This window comes from Embiotoca jacksoni, unplaced genomic scaffold, assembly GCF_022577435.1.
Source record: "Embiotoca jacksoni isolate LCO1_2020_lvr unplaced genomic scaffold, fEmbJac1.0.p SCAF_11, whole genome shotgun sequence".
In the NCBI taxonomy this organism is placed as follows: domain Eukaryota; kingdom Metazoa; phylum Chordata; class Actinopteri; family Embiotocidae; genus Embiotoca; species Embiotoca jacksoni.
The window spans coordinates 18609306-18627711 of record NW_027185241.1 but is presented as its reverse complement, the minus strand read 5'-3'; the positions used below and the strand labels follow the sequence as shown (position 1 = coordinate 18627711).

Here is an 18406-nt window from a genome sequence, read left to right as displayed (position 1 = left end):
AGTTTCCTCATAAGTGAAATTATTTGAAATTTTAATTGCAAATTATACATGTAGTGTTTATAGAAATTGTACATTTCTGAGCTATAATCATTTTTTGTGCAGTAAAACAGAAACTAAAAGGTCAGACTCCTGACAAAAATTGCATTTGACCAAAGTTAGTTCCTGTATTTTGAATTTGTAGGACAGTGTAGTGCAGTGGTTCCCAAAGTGGCTGCCAAAGCACCCTGGGGTGCCTCAGTGACTTGCAATGGCTGCCACAATGTTCATTACTTTCCATTTTGTACCCGTTCACCACATGATTATATAAACTTCTGAATTACTGCATTTTTTACCCACAGTGTATCTTCAAACGTACTGAGACATAAACAGCAATAGACACTAGAGTCGTACTAACTAAAGAAACATGTTGAATATGCAATGAGAATAGGGCTATGCTCTGTCACTTAGTTATGATTAATTCACATATTTTGGTACCATAAATTCCCAAATAAAAGCCGGTATTTAAATAATGCACACACAAATAGAGGCAGATTGCGAATGAAACCAGTGTCACTGAGTTCTCCAGTACGATTGCTTGCTCTGTGATGTTTGAGCGAGTTCATACAATATGTATCCTAGAGGAGTCCTGGTAGCTGCAAATATGGACTGTCACATGGAGTCTTTGTATGTGTACGTGTTAATGAAAAGTGAAAAATAATGTAGTGGGACCTTCGTTGGTTAATGCAACGCCTCCCCACCAGGATTCAGGAAAATTGAGCTGGTAGACGTTCCACAACGAACAAACCGTACCGAAAAGATAATCTTATTGGTGGAGACGAAAATGGCTTTGGCCATTTGAGGCTTTCATTATGGAAACTGTGTGCAGGACGTGTTTAGTTTCATTGACAAGAGCTTCACAGTGATTTAAAAAAAAAAAAAAAGCAACTTGAGATTGCTCCTAATGAAAGTGTGATTCATAGCAACACAATGGTAAGGAAGACATTACATATTTTAGTACTGAGCTGTCACAATATGCTGAGTTTTCAGATCACCAAACCGATTTGCTTCTTAATAATATGTGGTTTAATACACTTGTACATCAGAGGAATTGTCTTATTTTGAAATCAGAGTTGGACATGATTTGCTGCTCGTTTACAAGTTGTGTTTGGAGGTGTTCAAGTTCAGGGATTTAACTGCTTGTTTGTTGTATTCTCATTACAGACCGCTTTACAGTGTACAGCGCCAAGAAGCTCCGACAAGCTTGGAATAAGTAAGTAAAAAAAAAAAAAAAAACGAGAGCCGACACCCTTCCTGAAGCGCTCACATGGGTGATTGTGCTGTGGGACATCACACACACATGGCTGGGAAAGGGCACAGTCGGGTTTCCTCCCAGATGTGTGCCACTGTCTGCCCCGGGTGTGCATCTGGAGGGGAGACTGCGGAGGACAGAGGGGTGGGGGTCTCTCTTCCATAGGGAATTTTAAAGCAGCGTCAGGCAAGTGATTTATGTAAAACTCCAGCTGTCTAATCAGCTGGAATCACAAAATGTAGCTGCCACAGTGAAGATTCATCCCACTAACCAAAGCCTTCATCACACACGGCTGCTAATACCTGGCTGCCTACTGTGTTTTCTACTAATTACACAGGTCATCTGTGTCTTAATCCCCAGAGAATATGATGTGCCTCTAATCTGTAAAGTAAAGAATCCACCACAAATTGCAGACTGTTAAATAGCAAATGTTTTATCTCTGTTTGAATTAGCAGCTCAGTCATTTGAGAATTCATCTTCTGTCCTGAGTCGCAACGGCTGGAGCCTTCAGTTGAAATGGGTAGTGACAGTTTTGAATCAGAGCATTTGAATAAAAGACTTTATTCATCCTGATCAAATGCATTAAGTCTCATTAAGCGAGCATTACATACAGAACTGCTGTTAGTTATGGTCAGTTTTCTTTGACAGAGTAACTCGATATCAGCCAGCAAGATAACCGCATAGCAATAATGACTCAGTAAGACCTGCACTTACTAAAATGACTGTATGATGCCGCATTATTTTTTTATATATATAATTGCATCAGTTCAACATCCACCTGACAACAAGTTTAGTGGCTGAGTTGAAAACGCAGCCTGTAACTGTTCATTTTAAAAGTTGTGTTGCAGTTTGTGACGTTGAACGTGATGAATTCTGTCTCAAATCGTGTTGTTTAAACAGACATCAGCATCCCTCTTCATTTGGTGTTGCTTTTTTAAGTATCTTATCAAAATTGGCATTCGTTTTTAGAAATGTTTGAAAATTTATCAGATATCAAAAACTAAAATGTGTCGTCTACTTAAGTATGCAGAACCTGCGAATTGTGTTTAAATCAAGCAGCAACAGTGACGTCACCTTTGGTTTGTGAACTGCTGCTCTGAAGCCCCGAGTTTAGGGTTTTGGTCCGTCACCATCTTGCTGTTCTGGAGCCAGAACCATATTTATATGAGCTGGGTGCTTTGACGTGTGCAACCTTATTTTGATTTAACGTCTACTGCAAAACACACGTCACTGTACTGCTGGAGATCATAGTCTGTCAGCATCATGTTGGATGAGTCCCGTTTGGTAAAATGTCATATTTTCAGCCCTGGTCTTGTTCTGTGAGCAGAATTTTTTCAAAACCGTATTCACTGATTTTAGTTTATAATAGTAATAGTTAATATCACATTTAAGGACTGCAATCATTCGTCAGACAATATAACATTTATCAGCAATAAATTTAGTAGCTCATTAATCATTTGAAATCTTTTCTTTAAAGTAAATGTGCCCGACGTTCTCTGATGTTCACTGAGAGCCGGGCTGCATCTTCATTGCACTCTCAGAGTTACACACATTCACAACTAGAAGCTGCTCCGACACAATCACAGTCTGATGTCGGTCCAGGACTCAAACTGTGACATCACAGTTATATTTATTCCAGGTTGCAGTGTCCAAAACAACAACAGCTCTCCATCAAAACGTAATCCATCCAAAGCTAATAATGAAAAATATTGGTGTCCGCTGTCTACAGTCCATATCAGACAACCACTACAGAACAACTGCATGTCAGAGCCTGTTTTCACATACGGCTCCAAGTTGTCCTCACACTTCCCCTGTTGCTACACCCTCATTGTTTGCTGTCATGAGTCAGACGAGGTGGAAGCTCTTCATCGGCTGTCTTCACACTAAAACACAAACAGCTCCGGCTTGTTTCTTTGTTCAATCAAAGGGTCTGGAGTCCACTTCCTGCTGTGGTTAGGGGACAACTCTGCCTCGCCTCCTGAAGGTCCTGGCTGTAGTTGTTTTGAAAAAGCCTCCACCACACACCAGTGAAGAAGTTTCACTTTGCTGTGGATGTGTCATCACCTGGATCTGTTTGATAGCCGTGAGATATTATCTTAATGCAGATGTTTGCTCATCCACTCCGTCTAGTTGGCAGTAATAGCAGGAAGGAATGTGCACCCACGGTACGTGAACAGCTTTCAAAGGCCAACATGTTCAAATCCAGGTGATATCACAGGGACACATCTAACAGGATTCTCTGTCTTATCGGCATGCAACGTTACAGACTGAACAGACTCCTTAGGTTTTGTTAGAAGCTTTATTTCAACCCAGTAGGGTGACATTTTTAAAATTGTGTACTCAACTTATTTCATATGTCAGTTTTGTAAAGTTTGGGACAAATTGTAGTTGTTGGCCTCTATTGACCCCACAGACTGTCTATGAAAGTGGACGTAGTTTCTGAGGAAGTGTCTTTAAGCTGCAATACCACCAAGTGCCACTAGAGGTTGGCTCCAAAAAGCCTCTGGCTCCATAAACTCAACTAAAAAATAATCCGTCATTATTTATAGAATAAGCTTCAAAAAGACATGTTTTGGGTGTGTCTGTTTGATTGACAGGCCTGTGGTGCTGTCGGTGGGCGGGACATAGTATCGTCAGGTTTCCAATCGGATCGGTCAGATCCACCGCTCGCTCCTCCCCCAGCTTGTCCAAATATGGTCACTTCCTGCTCCAAACCTCTCCGAACTAGTAAGATGGTGACGGACAGAATCTGAACTGGAGACAAACCAACGGGTGACGTCACTGCTGGTTGCAGCTTGATTGACCCCCATTGCTCTCTGCACATGTCTCTGCACTCTGGAGATGAAACGTTTTGTTGTTGTCAAAGTTTAATTGTACAGAAGACTTTAAAAGACTTGTATATGTAATGGGATTTTTCCATTAAAACTTAAATTCATGCTCCCCGGAAGATCATGTCTGCCATGACACATGACTCAGAATTTCTACTTTCTATTGTTTGTCTGACAATATCGTCTAATGTTATATTTTTACATCAGAGCCACAAAACTCACAAGACTTTACCTGTGACCCGTCATGAGGTGTTCATTTCAGCTGGTCTGTCATTGAACACATCTTTGGGCCCTTTGCAGTGCATGCTGACCCTCGTACATTAGGGTCAGGCTATTACCTGGCTGATACGGTGTATTCTGGATGTGGTCTAACTCCTATTGAAGGATTTGTCGGGACCGAAGCTCTCTACTGAAGCTTGTTTGTGTGGTGTAAGAGTTACCCTGGTGGAACCTAGAAAATATTGAATACATGCACAAAATCCTCGCTGCCACCTCCTCCAACCTGAACATCAGTGATCCGATGGCCTGAGGAACACAGATCATTAGAACAGTCGTGTAAGAGGCCTTCTTCCATCAGCACACTTTCACACACGGACTAGTTTGTCTTTAAAGTTTGCAGTGGAGTTCCACCGCTGTGAGAAAGAGGCGAGCAGAGGCCCTGATGGACTTCATTAACTTTATCTCTGCCTCTGTGCTCGGTGGCGTTGATGAGTTGAACAGAGATTTATCCTCCCCGTGTCTCTGCGCTGATAACGCGAGTTTAGAACCCCACTGAGAGACATGGGAGTGGCTGTCAGAGTGCCTGGTGAGGGAGCCAGCCATGAGAAAACCCGCAGAACACGAGAGGTACTCTCAGTACTGCGAGCATCAGGCCGGCGAGCTGCACTCAATAACATCATGTTTATTTAATGCACCGGATGCCTAATTACTGACTGAATGTGTTGCTCTACGTTTATTTTCAATCTTTACTCCCCGTCGGCGCTGCTAGCTGGGGCTGGTTCAGGAGTTCAGTGACTCCCAGTACGAACACACACACACACACACACACACACACACACACACACACACACAGAGAGTCGGCTTCCGTCTTGCTTTAATGAACACTTTTTGTTTCACACGGTGACCCAGTCGTCGTGTACGACGCCACCTCAAAAGAAAAAGGTGTGTGCATGCATGTGTGCTCTTTTGCATATGTGTATTTCTGAGAAGTGTTTTTCCTCTCGAGTCAGCAAACCCTCAGCATAATTAAAAAGCCTGCTTTTTGTTGTCAGCAGCTCTGTGAATTGGACAAAGTCAGGTTGTTTGTCAGCGCTGTGAACGAAGGAGGATAAAGAACCTTCTTTTGTGCCTTGGCTGTTAAATGTTTGCCTGTTTATTAATAATGTATCTCATGTTATGCACGAGTCATGTTTCCGTGGTCTCTGTCTAACCATGTGTGTCCGTGTGTCTCAGGCTGGGCTACGTGGACCATGCCGAGGAGTTGGCCTCCAGGTTCCTCCAGTGCTTCCCAAAGAACCGGCTCTCGGCCCAGGCAGCGCTGAACCACGAATACTTCAGCAACCTTCCTCCGCGGCTCTGGGAGCTGCAGGACAGTACGTAACACATCAGCAACATGTTAACGGAACACGTGTCCTGCTCTCAGGTCAACATAAGCACATGGTTAATAAACTTCAACATGCACAGATGATTCAGGACAAAGAAGAGGAGACATGAGGACAGGTGCATTGCAATGGTCTAAAAATAACCTGAAGTTAAATGTAGTTTGGCCCACTTATTTCACTCACTTATCAGCACGCTCTGCAGAAGTGACGGTGACACAGCTCGTGGAGACGATTAAGGTTCTTCAAAACCCCGAGCGACATGTTTTCAGAAGAAATCACTTTCTTCCTCTCAACCTTTGCACGTGATGTTCATGTTTGGATTCAATTTGACTTACATTTTCGGTGGATATCATGATCTCTGCTACCTACCGATATACACCGTAGTAAAGCGTATATTAGTACAGAATAGTGCACCGAATTGGAGCAGCAGAGTATAGCTTAGTTTCAAAAAGAATAGAGCAGTGTATAGTATTAGTATGGATACTGGCAGGTTTTTATATTTTGGTGTCGGCTCGTGGTCCAGCCGTGCTCTGGTTCTTTGTGGTAACAGTTAGCGATGGTGAACATGCATCTTGTGTGTTCTGTAGTTGGGGAGCCTGAGGCCAAAAATGTTGACATTTCACACGTAGACCATAATACTTTACTTCAAAGCCCAAAATGATATGATTCATTGCGTTTTGTTAGATGTTCAGTTTTCAGAAGTAGTCTCAGCTTTATTTAGGCTTTATTCATTTGTCTTTATTCAAATGTTCCAGAACTGAATGTTGGTGAATTTTTTTTATCAATATAATTTCCTCCAATCACTAACACCTATTTAATTGCATTGCTTGATTCTAAAAAGTTGCAAAGGAAGAAGGCGTGCTGGAAAATGCAAGGGGAGGAGCCTATGAAAAATGTATGCAAATACGATTATGTTACTCTGCAGATTGATTCGTGTTCTATTGTACAAACGTTATCAACACAACACCACCATAAAACTGGGATTAGCATATTTGTATCATAACGTTTGTGAGTAAATGCTGCCCAGAAATAAGATCTGCTGCTGTCACAATTTTATTGTTAAAAGTGGATGTAAAAAAATATATATTTTTTTTAATTTAAAATATAAACAATGCTTACAGGATTATGGTTGCCACTGAGTTTGGAATTTAACATTGCAGTATAGCATATATTGATATAGAGTAGAACAGCATATCATATTAGGCCCTCTCAGCCTGGCTGTGATTTGGCACTAGTTGAAGTTGAATGGGAGTCAATGGAAACCGCCGCTTTCTGGAGCCAACCTCTAGTGGCCCTCGGTGGTATTGCAGTTTAAGGCACTTCTTCATAGGTCACATTTTTCAAAGCTGAAAGCTACGTCCACTTATATACACAGTCTACAGTCACACCTGTGAGGATGCAGCCCACCTTTCACCCTGTGTCAAGGCCGAGAATGCAGCCGTCCACCTTCCCACGACTTTCTAAAAGGATAAACGCTTTAGCTAACAAATGGAAACTGATATATTTACTTTGACAATCACGAACTCGGCCTCTCTCTGTTTGTCTTCTTCTCTTCTCTCCCTCCCCTGCTTTGACTCTCCCCCTCTTTCCTTTGTGTTTCCCTTTAGCTCTGCTGGGCTCCCTTAGCTCAACTGGATAACACAGTACCCCCCCCCCTCTCTCTCTTTCTCTCTCTCTCGCTCTCTCTCGCTCTCTCTCTCTGTACTGGAGGCGGCCAGCAGCAACCTGGGCTTGTTTTTGATCATGCAGAGAAAGCCTGTCTTATTATATGGATGCCGCTGGGACAGTCAGCCCAGCCAGACCTCTGCTGGCCGCTGCAACATACTCAGTTTGATTTTCTATCTTCCTGACTTGTTGTTTGCCCAGAGAAAAAAAATACACTGAGGCGTTCTTTAAATCTCAAAACACACACAGCTTTCAACACATTTTCATTTTAGAAGTCAATCTGTTGTTTGTGTGTTCGAGTCAGGAGCTATTTTTCAATTAATCCTACAGAACTGGGTTATTTCATGACAGTATGTCAGAGATGACTCCCTGTCTATATTGTTTGACAGGCAACATATACATACATCACCAATCCCATAAGCTGCTACTCATTAGCGATGTGAAAAGCCTCCTCGGCAGACCTGAGCGTGCCGCCTCGGACACGGTGGTTATTTTAATGGGAGAATTCCAGTTTTAATTCCCCGATTAGGATTTTTCAGCATTATTAATCCTGTTATCAGCACCCAGCAGGTTGTCATGTCTGAAAAGAATCAGAGAGCAGCGGTCACTAAGAGAGAGGCAGAGAGAGGAGAGATGGCTCATTTTGATTTTTGTCATGCTCTCTCCCTCTCTCCCGTTCTGTCTTCACTTCCTTTATCTCCCTCTCTCTTCTCAGCACGCACGAATGACACAGAGAGAGCAGCAGAGCCACAGAGGCAAGGATGGCAGTGAATTAAAATAGTTTATAAAATCAGGACAGCCGTGGATAAACACAAAGTATCTTCCATGTGCGTGTGGATTGGCTCTTTTGTGGGGGATGGATGTGTCAAAATTATGCAAATGAGACGTGAGTGTGAGATAAAGACCTGGCTAATTACTCCAGTTGTGAGTATTTGGCTACAGCTGCTGAATAGTAAGTGGGAGCAGCCCAGTAAAAGCACACTGAGCTGCTCTGTAGCTCTAACAAACCAAATAAAACTTCCGCTGACTTCTAATAAAAATGTCACAGTAAAGTCAAGTAAATGTTTCATGTTCTCCCTGTAGGGATGAACAATATGTTTCCTCCGGTCCAGTGTGCTCTCTATTATCATGTGTATTGTGGATCTATCCATACAGTAGACAGACCGATTAGCGGGAACAATGGCAGAATTATTGAGACAATAGAGCTCCTGAGGTTGCTGTTACTGTGTGGATTGGATTGTGACATTTCTAATTTGATTTTAGTGAGAGCGTGTGGGTGTCTGGCGGTGCAAGAAGTGAGCTCAAAAGGCCTCGGCTGAGAATAATAAACGTGCCATCTCTCTGGACTCCATGGATGTGGAAGTGAGACAAAAGAAAGCGTTCAGACTGGAGCAGTTGTCCTCCAGTTCCCCTGCTCTCATGGAAAAACCCACCGACTGCTTTTCCAAGTTAGAGAAGATGTGCTCTTCTCAGAATGGAATATGTGAATTTATTTCACCCCCAAAGGGAATTTAGTTCATACACTGCTTTTTATCTTATTGTTGCAAAAAACTATAAGAAAAACAACAATGGATTTACATTTTGGAGTCATGGTTTGATATGTAATGTACTTGGTTGGGGGAAAATGTCAAAGAAGAGTCAGAGTGGACATAATTCTGACTGTAAAAGTTACAGCGTCAAATGCTGTCAGGGGAGATGGGCCTTTCAAGCAAAAATGCTATTTAAAATTATAATTATTCTGAACTACTCGATCTGCACTGAATCACTGAAATGCACCGACACCAGTCAGGTGAGAAAATCTCACCTGCTTTAACTGTGAAACGGTTGTCTGTAATGTAAATTGTGAGAACACAGGATTCACTGAACAGACTGTGCAGAAACATTAGAAAAAGTAAATTAGCCATGCTACATGTGGAACTCTAAAATATATTTGGTGATACTTCTTCTTCCTGACAAAAACCATAACAGACTCCCTGCAAATAAATATACAGATATTCACTTTTTAATAGGCGTCTCTATCTTTAACAACTCACTTGGAAATGTTCCTCTTCCTGTCAGCCTACAGACTCCTAATCCGCTCGCGTCTTCTTCCCCCTGCAGTGTCTTCTATCTTCACCGTACCAAATGTCAAGCTGCAGACAGAGAGCGGGGACAGCATACAGGTGTGCGCACGGAGGAACAGTCATGGAAAGGCATCCTCTGGCAGCAAACACTGACCTGAGGCAGCGTCGTGCACATGACTGCCTGACAGGTACGTGCTCATTATCATGCATGAGGCACACGCGAGCAGTATGCTGCTGCAGCATGGACACACAAACACACACACACACACACACACACACACACACACACACACACACACACACACACACACACACACACACTTGCATGCAGAGGCACCACGAGGTGAAGCTCTGATGATCTGAATGAGGCAGCTGGGACGGTACACCAGCACGCAGCATCCTAAACACGCATGTTGGTACAGCAACCGGCTGGACTGCGTCTTCCGTTACAGGAAAAACATCAATTTCACCAGCGCCAAAACTCCCGTGACCACATGACGTGTGGTCGTGCACGTGTGAATGGTGTATTTTGCCCATGGGACACGTGTGGTGCTGGAACATGTTCGTGGTGTAATGTGTGGAGCCCACGTAGATTTCCATGTACAAACATTTCCGCGCGTTTTCCCCATTTTATCATATGTGGCGACGTGTGGTAAACATGTGTCATACATGTGATCACACGTTTTGTCTGTAGGGCTTTACAATATTTTTGTTTTATCAGTTCCCATAATAAATAGCTCTCCCCTTGTGTGCCTTGTGTCACAGTGACCCACATTTCTAAGCTGCTGAAGTTGATGCTAATGTGGACGAGAAACTTAAACCTTCACCCGACGAAGCTGACGGATGCAAATTGCGTCCAAATTCCCACCTGCTCTTCTCGGTAGAATATCACAGAACGTATTCATCCCAGAGACATGCGGTGATGAAACGCCACGACTTGAGCTTTCCAGAAAAGTCCGTGTGTTCTCTGTGTGACAAAACGTTGCAGCGATAATCAACGTTAAAGTTGCATCGGCGTTACACTTGGCATGTAGCTCTGCGTCCATCTCCAAAACATAACAATTTTATAAGGCACAATTATATTAAAGGCTAATATAAAAAAATATCAGTGTTATCAAATCTATTGATGAAATATTTGCATGGCCTAGACTGTTCTGAAAAAGAAAAGAAAAGATCTAGCATGAGTGCTTAGCCCCAATCACGACCAAGATATGAGCTTAAGACGATTGTGGAATGACCCTGAACATGTCCCGGGGTTCAAAGGGTTAAACGAGGCCCCAAAAGAGAAGTGAAAGAAACCACAGCAGATTGACGTCTTTAACGTGGGACGTCAGTGCTTCTGATGTCGAAGTAGTTAATAAATACCTTCAAACACTAAACTCAGCAACATGAAAAGATCAGAATACAAGTCGTTTCCATGGAGACGCATTGCATTGCGCAAAATATATGAGAGACATTATCGGGTGATTTATGACTAGTGAGTTACACTGTGAGTCTTGGTTTTAGGGATTTAGACAGTTGACAGTACGATGTAGCAGGACTCGGTATTAAATTAGAGTTTTATAGCCAAAACTCTGATTTACTTTTTGACCTGCTATGAATTATTATTTGTATATATTATGGTAATTCCCAAGAATGTTGCTTTAGACTACTTGATCATTTTGACCAACTATTTCATCTTTTTTTTTCCTTTCTTTTCCTTCCTTGCCTGGTGCTTCACGGTGAAACACCGGATTCGCATGTTAACACTGAAGTCTAGCATCCGAGCGAAGTCGTCCATTGTCTGTTGGTAGTTTTCCATTTCTTCCCACAGCCTTTCTTTGGGAACAGCACGCTGTTCAAGCTAATGCGCTGAAAAATATATCTGAAAAGTCAAACTGATATTAAACTGGGGAAATATCATGAAATAATGATGTCGCCGAGAAAATGGAACATACAGGAGATTTGATGTTGGTAAATGATTATCTCTCTTGCAACGTGGTGATAGGGTGCATGTTTGATCTTTAGCTGTTCACTCAGACAATTGTGCGACACTTATCTGCATCCCGCCAACCACCGCGGTCTTTCTTTCAACACCGAAGCCATGAGATGTGTGCTGTCTGCACTGGAGCAGAGAATGCAGTAATAGATGGAGGAATGGCTTTGAGTGGGCGAGGAGGGTGTTCCACTCTTTAGAGACGGGGGTCCCATTCACTGCTCGGATAAAGCAGCACTATTTGCATGTAATAAGAGGTGCAGAGGCCAGGACTGGGGATAATGGTGCGCCTAATGATGGACCTGAAGCAGCACAGGGACACAACGCAGCACCGTGGACCACATTATATCTGTAATCACAGACAGGTGCAGAGACACAGGAGACACATCAGCTCTTTGACTCGTCATCTCCAACTTGCTTCAGCACTTATTCGCTCGATGTTCATCTTCAATAGAAAGTAGATGTAGCTGCCGTACCGCTGAATGTGGTCAAGTGGGACGAGGAGACCAGGAGAGTTTCTCTCTCTCTCTCTGTGTGTGTGTGTGTGTGTGTGTGTGTGTGTGTGTGTGTGTGTGTGTGTGTGTGTGTGTGTGTGTGTGTGTGTGTGTGTGTGTGTGTGCGTGCGTGCGTGTGTGTGTGTGTGCGTGTAGGTTGGAAGTCACCCTGCAGAGAGAGTTGTGTCCTCTCAGCTGCTGCATTTCCATTGAAATCAGTGTCTTTGTCCTGAAGCCTGACGGGCTGAGAGCTGCACAGATCGCAGCCTAATCCCTCTGCACACATTCCTATTAACACACTGACAAATTACACCAACACATGCACACAGCTATTTATAACTCTCACAAATGAAACTTTCTGTATTTACAGTGAGCACACGTATTTATACAAACTTGCTATGTGTATTATCTATAAAGCGGTTACTGTCCATCCAAAAATGATTCATCCTGCCTTCCTCCGAATTGCCCATTTTCTTTTTTCCTCTTCATATTTTGTTCTCAAGACAAGATAAATTAATATCTTGGTTTGGGAACAAAATCTGAAGAGGTGTTTGTGTATTTGTTTATTTATGTATTTATTTCCCACTATTTTGATTTATTGTGCATTTTGGTCATACATTGTTAAACAGTTGAGTTGTCTTTCTCATCAGCCTGATTCACAAGTGCCTGAAGTAACTATACGAGTATTAATAATGTAAATGTTTTAATATATTATCCGTGTGTCTCTGCTACAGTTTCTTCACCTCCTGCAGCCAAATCATCCAGTTAGTTAAAAGTGTGTCGGTTGTCAGTTTAACCAGCGAGAAGCTCAGCGTTGCTTCTTAAATTGGAATGTAGCAACAATCCTACGGCCCTCCGAAGTTGAAAGAGCGTGCCAGTTGTTCCTAATTAGCATAAGTTAACGCCCCGGCCAATGCCCATAAAAGGGCATGAGACTGCAGTTACAGAACTCGAGGGAGAGAAGAGGAGATGAGGGAAACGTAACAATAAAAGCCTTTAAAGAAATGAGGGTTTCTGTCTAATTATGAATGCTTTTAGTTTGAAATAATACAGGAAGTGTTGCGTTTATATTACCGTGAAATGCAGTAACTTTGACAGCGCAAATTCAGATCAAAACAACTCTCCAGGTTGATATCGTGAATTAATTGATACGTGTCAAATGTAATTTTAACACATTTGACCATCCCATTAGTTTTTTTTGGGGGGGGGGCTCTCTTGAATCGTTCGCTTCAGCTCTTCAAAACATGTAAAAAAAAAACTGTAGACATTTTATTTCTTCACTTGAAGAAAAAAAGTGCCGATGCGTCGTCCCAGCGCGCTCCAGCCGTCTGTAACCAAAACAATATCAACAGGTGCTTTTAAATCTGAGACCCCTGGTAACCGCAGCTGTTGTTAAACTCGGAACCGATTTGCCAGACACACACACACACACACACACACACACACACACACACACACACACACACACACACACACACACACACACGATGTAATAGCTCGTCCCTACAAATGACCTCAACGAGCGGGCAAAAAGGCCTAGGAAGTATTTGGGTGATAAATATAGTAAACAGTAAAACAAAGAAAAATAAACAATGATAATAATGATAATGAAAAATGAAATCAAAGTCACGTGGCATTGAGGTTTGGCTTCAGTCCCACGGACCCTTAATAATACCAACACTGAAAAAATGCTTTGTTGAACCAACTTCATTTTATTACATCAAGAGGTTGCATGATATAATTTGAGTCGACTGAATTCAATATTTATTCATAACTTTTAACCAATTTTAATTTGTTCGTGGAGACCAATTTAATGGTTTAATTCCTTTCATTTCAGTTGAATCTAATTAAACATTTTAAGTGAATCACACGAAATATATTTACACAACTCACTTTATTTTGCCACTTTTAACAATTACTTTTTTATCAGAGTGCACATGAACCAAAATGATGGTAAACATGCAATAACATCCCTTATATAAGACAAGCGTGTGTAAAATACAGTTTGAATTTCTCATCATAGGTATTTCTGAAGTCCTGCACTCGCGTGGTGCTTCATCTTGCACATCTGGCAACACATTGTGGAAATACATTTCAGCACTGGACATCACATAAAGTGATACGTTGCCGCCCACCAAAACCAGAAACACCAAAACGACTTAACACTGTTCACAAGAGTATCTGAAGAAACTTTGACAGAAAGTATTAATCACAGAGACGCAGCGATGAAACTGCATCTATGAAACTACACGACTTGAGCTTTCCAGAAAGGTCCGTGCTTTGTCTGTGTGACGAAGCGTTGCAGCGATATTTAGGGGTCCAAGCACCAACGGTGGTGGAACCCTATTGTTTTTGGGCAGATTTTTTTTTTAATAATAATATAATAATAATTATTATTATTATTCTGTCCAAAGAAACGGTTGGGGAGCCTAAACCGTTGGCCATGCAAAGATGAAATTTATATGGACGATAGGGATCCCTGAAAATTATTTTCTATTAAGGTTTGGCACGTGTCAGTCGCTATAATAAAGGCCAACGTGTGTTATTTAATAACTCCGAAACCATAAGTTACATATTCAAATGCTTTATATCCACGCCTTCCTTACATAATGATGCAACTGTTGATATAGGCCACTTTGTATAGTCCTGCACATTTTTATTCTGTGTGCAATATTCCTACAGTGTACATTCCTGAACAAGAATATTCGATTTGAATTCAATTGGTTGAAAGGTCTTCTGGTCCGAGTTGCATGGCGGTGTTTGGACACCTTCACAATTGCTTGCAATTCTAGTTGAAGTTAAAGTTGCATTGTCATTGCACTCCACATGTAGCTCTGCGTCTATCTCCAAAACATAACAAAGGCAAAATGTGTATTTTTTTCATGATATAAAGGCTAATATAAAAAATATCTAAGCATTATCAAATCAAATGATGAAATATTTGCATGGCCTAGACTGTTCTGAAAAGAAAAGAAAAGATATAGCATGAGTGCTTAGCCCCAATCACGACCAAGATATGAGTTTAAACGTGACGATTGTGGAATGACCCTGAACATGTCCCGGGGTTCAAAGGGTTAAACGAGGCCCCAAAAGAGAAGTGAAAGAAACCACAGCAGATTGAAGTCTTTAACGTGGGACGTCAGTGCTTCTGATGTCGAAGTAGTGAATAAATATCACGAAATCATGACGTCGCAGTGAAAATGGAACATACAGGAGATTTGATGTTGGTAAATGATTATCTCTCTTGCAACGTGGTGATAGGGTGCATGTTTGATCTTTAGCTGTTCACTCAGACAATTGTGCGACACTTATCTGCATCCCGCCAACCACCGCGGTCTTTCTTTCAACACCGAAGCCATGAGATGTGTGCTGTCTGCACTGGAGCAGAGAATGCAGTAATAGATGGAGGAATGGCTTTGAGTGGGCGAGGAGGGTGTTCCACTCTTTAGAGACGGGGGTCCCATTCACTGCTCGGATAAAGCAGCACTATTTGCATGTAATAAGAGGTGCAGAGGCCAGGACTGGGGATAATGGTGCGCCTAATGATGGACCTGAAGCAGCACAGGGACACAACGCAGCACCGTGGACCACATTATATCTGTAATCACAGACAGGTGCAGAGACACAGGAGACACATCAGCTCTTTGACTCGTCATCTCCAACTTGCTTCAGCACTTATTCGCTCGATGTTCATCTTCAATAGAAAGTAGATGTAGCTGCCGTACCGCTGAATGTGGTCAAGTGGGACGAGGAGACCAGGAGAGTTTCTCTCTCTCTCTCTGTGTGTGTGTGTGTGTGTGTGTGTGTGTGTGTGTGTGTGTGTGCGTGTAGGTTGGAAGTCACCCTGCAGAGAGAGTTGTGTCCTCTCAGCTGCTGCATTTCCATTGAAATCAGTGTCTTTGTCCTGAAGCCTGACGGGCTGAGAGCTGCACAGATCGCAGCCTAATCCCTCTGCACACATTCCTATTAACACACTGACAAATTACACCAACACATGCACACAGCTATTTATAACTCTCACAAATGAAACTTTCTATATTTACAGTAAGCACACGTATTTATACTTGAGCCAAAAAAAAAAGTTTTAATTATAATTCAAAAATATAGAAAAAAATAAATATATTCCCACGTATTTATACAAACTTATCTATCTTTAAAGCGCTTCATGTCCATCTGAGTAAAATGATGAAAAGTAACAAAAATTATTCATCCTGCCTTCCTCTTAATTGCCCATTTTTTTTATTTCCTCTTTAAAAATAATTTCTCAAGATAAGATATTCATTTCTTTTGTCTCTCTGTTTGTGTATTTGTTTATTTATTTATTTCCCACAATTTGTATTTATTGTGCATTCTGGTAATACATTGTTAAACAGTTGAGTTGTCTTATTATCAGCCTGATTTACAAGTGGCTGAAGTGACAATATGAGTATTAATAATGTAAATGTTTTAACATAGTATTTGTGTGTATCTACTACATTTCTTTCACCTCCTGCAGCCAAATCATCCAGTTAGTTAAAAGTGTGTCGGTTGTCAGTTTGACCAGTTATTCTTTTTTTCCCTCCATTCAGTCGTTCAGCTGATCTGATCTCGGCCTGCTCTTCTTTTATTTTTTTAAAGTGCAGCCAACCGACAGCAGGAGAAACTTACTGCAAACTGACGTTATGAAGCAGCTGATTAGTGAATTAAAACACACGACGCTGGTTTCACCAAAGCCTCCTCTGGGTTTATCTTTGTTTCTTTTAGTTAATATCGTGTTATTCCGACACACGTCACCCACAGCAGTGGGAGAGATGCAGCGGAGATCAATAATTCATTAATAACGAATTAATGTAGAAAGCTGAACGTTTCAGGCTGTGAATTAGACTTACAAATGTTTAGACATTAATAACAAATTTCCGAAAACATCAGAGCCACAGCTGAGAGGCCCCGCCCCCTCTGATCCACAGCCCCGCCCCTTTCGGTCCACTGGAGACGCGCCGGAACAATGAATTCATCTGACCCGAATCATTGTGGTTCTGGTGTTCAGGTTCTTGTTCTTGTGCTCATTTACTCGTATATTTTCGGGACGTAGCCTACGTGTTCATTTGCATAAACAGCGGGGGAAGTGAGATCCCTCAGGTGGTCACCCATGTTGACGCGAGGTGGAAACACTCGGCCCGAAGTAGCTAAATGGAAACAGCAGTGTTCACCGTCTGCACGCCAGCTTCCGCGTGAAGGGTGCGTTTGTTTTAAATCCCGTTTAGGACAAGTGTTAGTCCCTCTGTGAGAACAGGAAAAAAAAGGTATCAGCGTTGTTACTTGTGGGATCGATACAGACATCTGCTAACTGTCCACGACAGGAGGCGCAGCCGACTTCTCTCTTTGCTTCCGCAGGGAGAAATAACAAGCGCTCCCGCAGCAGGGCTGCAGTTAATATCAGTAACATGAACCCTTTAGAAAGCCACCACAATTATTATTATTATTATTATTATTATTATTATTATTTTTTTTTTTTTTTTTTTTTTTTTTTTTTTTTTTTAAAAGAGAAAAACTTATCATGAATTTATCACGTGGATGCAATTTGAAACCACAGTGGTCGGAGATCACAGTAACGGCGAGGCCGCAGGGCGTTGAACAATTATTAAATATTGGCATGCTAAAACAACCGAAGTTAACCACACAAACACTGAATTGTATTAAAGAGTAATATGAAGTTTAGTAGCCTGTCAGTGTAGCTAAGCTAACATTGCATCGGCATTTAACTTGCTTCAAACACACTTCAGAGCTGTAAGTAGTCGGCTTTCTATATCAAAACATGTTTCTAAGTATTAATAGACCTCCGTTAAAGTAAAAATACATCCAAGTAATAGGAAGTGCCGATTTACCCAAATTACAGATCCTTAATTCAGCATGTGGATCTTTCACCACCAGAATGTGGCAGGTCCCGGCGGTATGTGTATGGGCATGTGCAAATGGAGCAGGAAATATGCCCATATTTGGCATACATGTCTTTTTCTAGTTACATTTACTCACATTTTGTTTTTCTAACATCAGAAAAGCAGATTGTTTAGGATTAATTAAACAATATAAGAAAAGCTAAAAACAAATTAAAATCTTCAAAAGAAGCTTGATTAAATCATGCAACATTTACGAGGGATCAGAATCCGTTTTTTCAATAAATAAATAGAACCTGCTCAGAGACGCTCTTACGGCCTTTTCCTTTGACTTCTCTCTGCTTTGCTTTCTCTCCTCCATGTTGTGGTGCACGCAATGAAACCAAACGGCAGTGACCATTTATCCAAGACTGAGTGCATGGGGGATACTAAATCGTGCTCACGTTTTAATTCATTTGTGCGCACGAGATAAGTTTATACATAGAGACAGCACAACAGGCTTTCTCCTCTCAGCGTGGAGTTCACTGCACCTGCTTCAAGTGTCAGTTGACCAACTATAAAGTCAATAGCATCCTCAAAGTTATCATATTCACTCCAGGGCTCCGTACATGTGTGATAC

The 18406-nt window shown here is 41.7% G+C and overlaps 1 protein-coding gene across 4 annotated transcripts in view; it reads left to right on the top strand.

The window, feature by feature from the left end:
• Positions 1-18406, top strand: part of cdk14 (cyclin dependent kinase 14) — a 207006-nt gene that overhangs the window by 143562 nt on the left and 45038 nt on the right. For all 4 annotated transcript variants that reach the window (XM_069143464.1, XM_069143465.1, XM_069143468.1 and 1 more), the window contains 3 exons: positions 1201-1249; positions 5569-5708; positions 9483-9633. In XM_069143464.1, the coding sequence (XP_068999565.1) occupies positions 1201-1249; positions 5569-5708; positions 9483-9598 (305 nt within the window). In that variant the 3' untranslated portion in view covers positions 9599-9633. The remainder of the gene's footprint in view (positions 1-1200; positions 1250-5568; positions 5709-9482; positions 9634-18406) is intronic.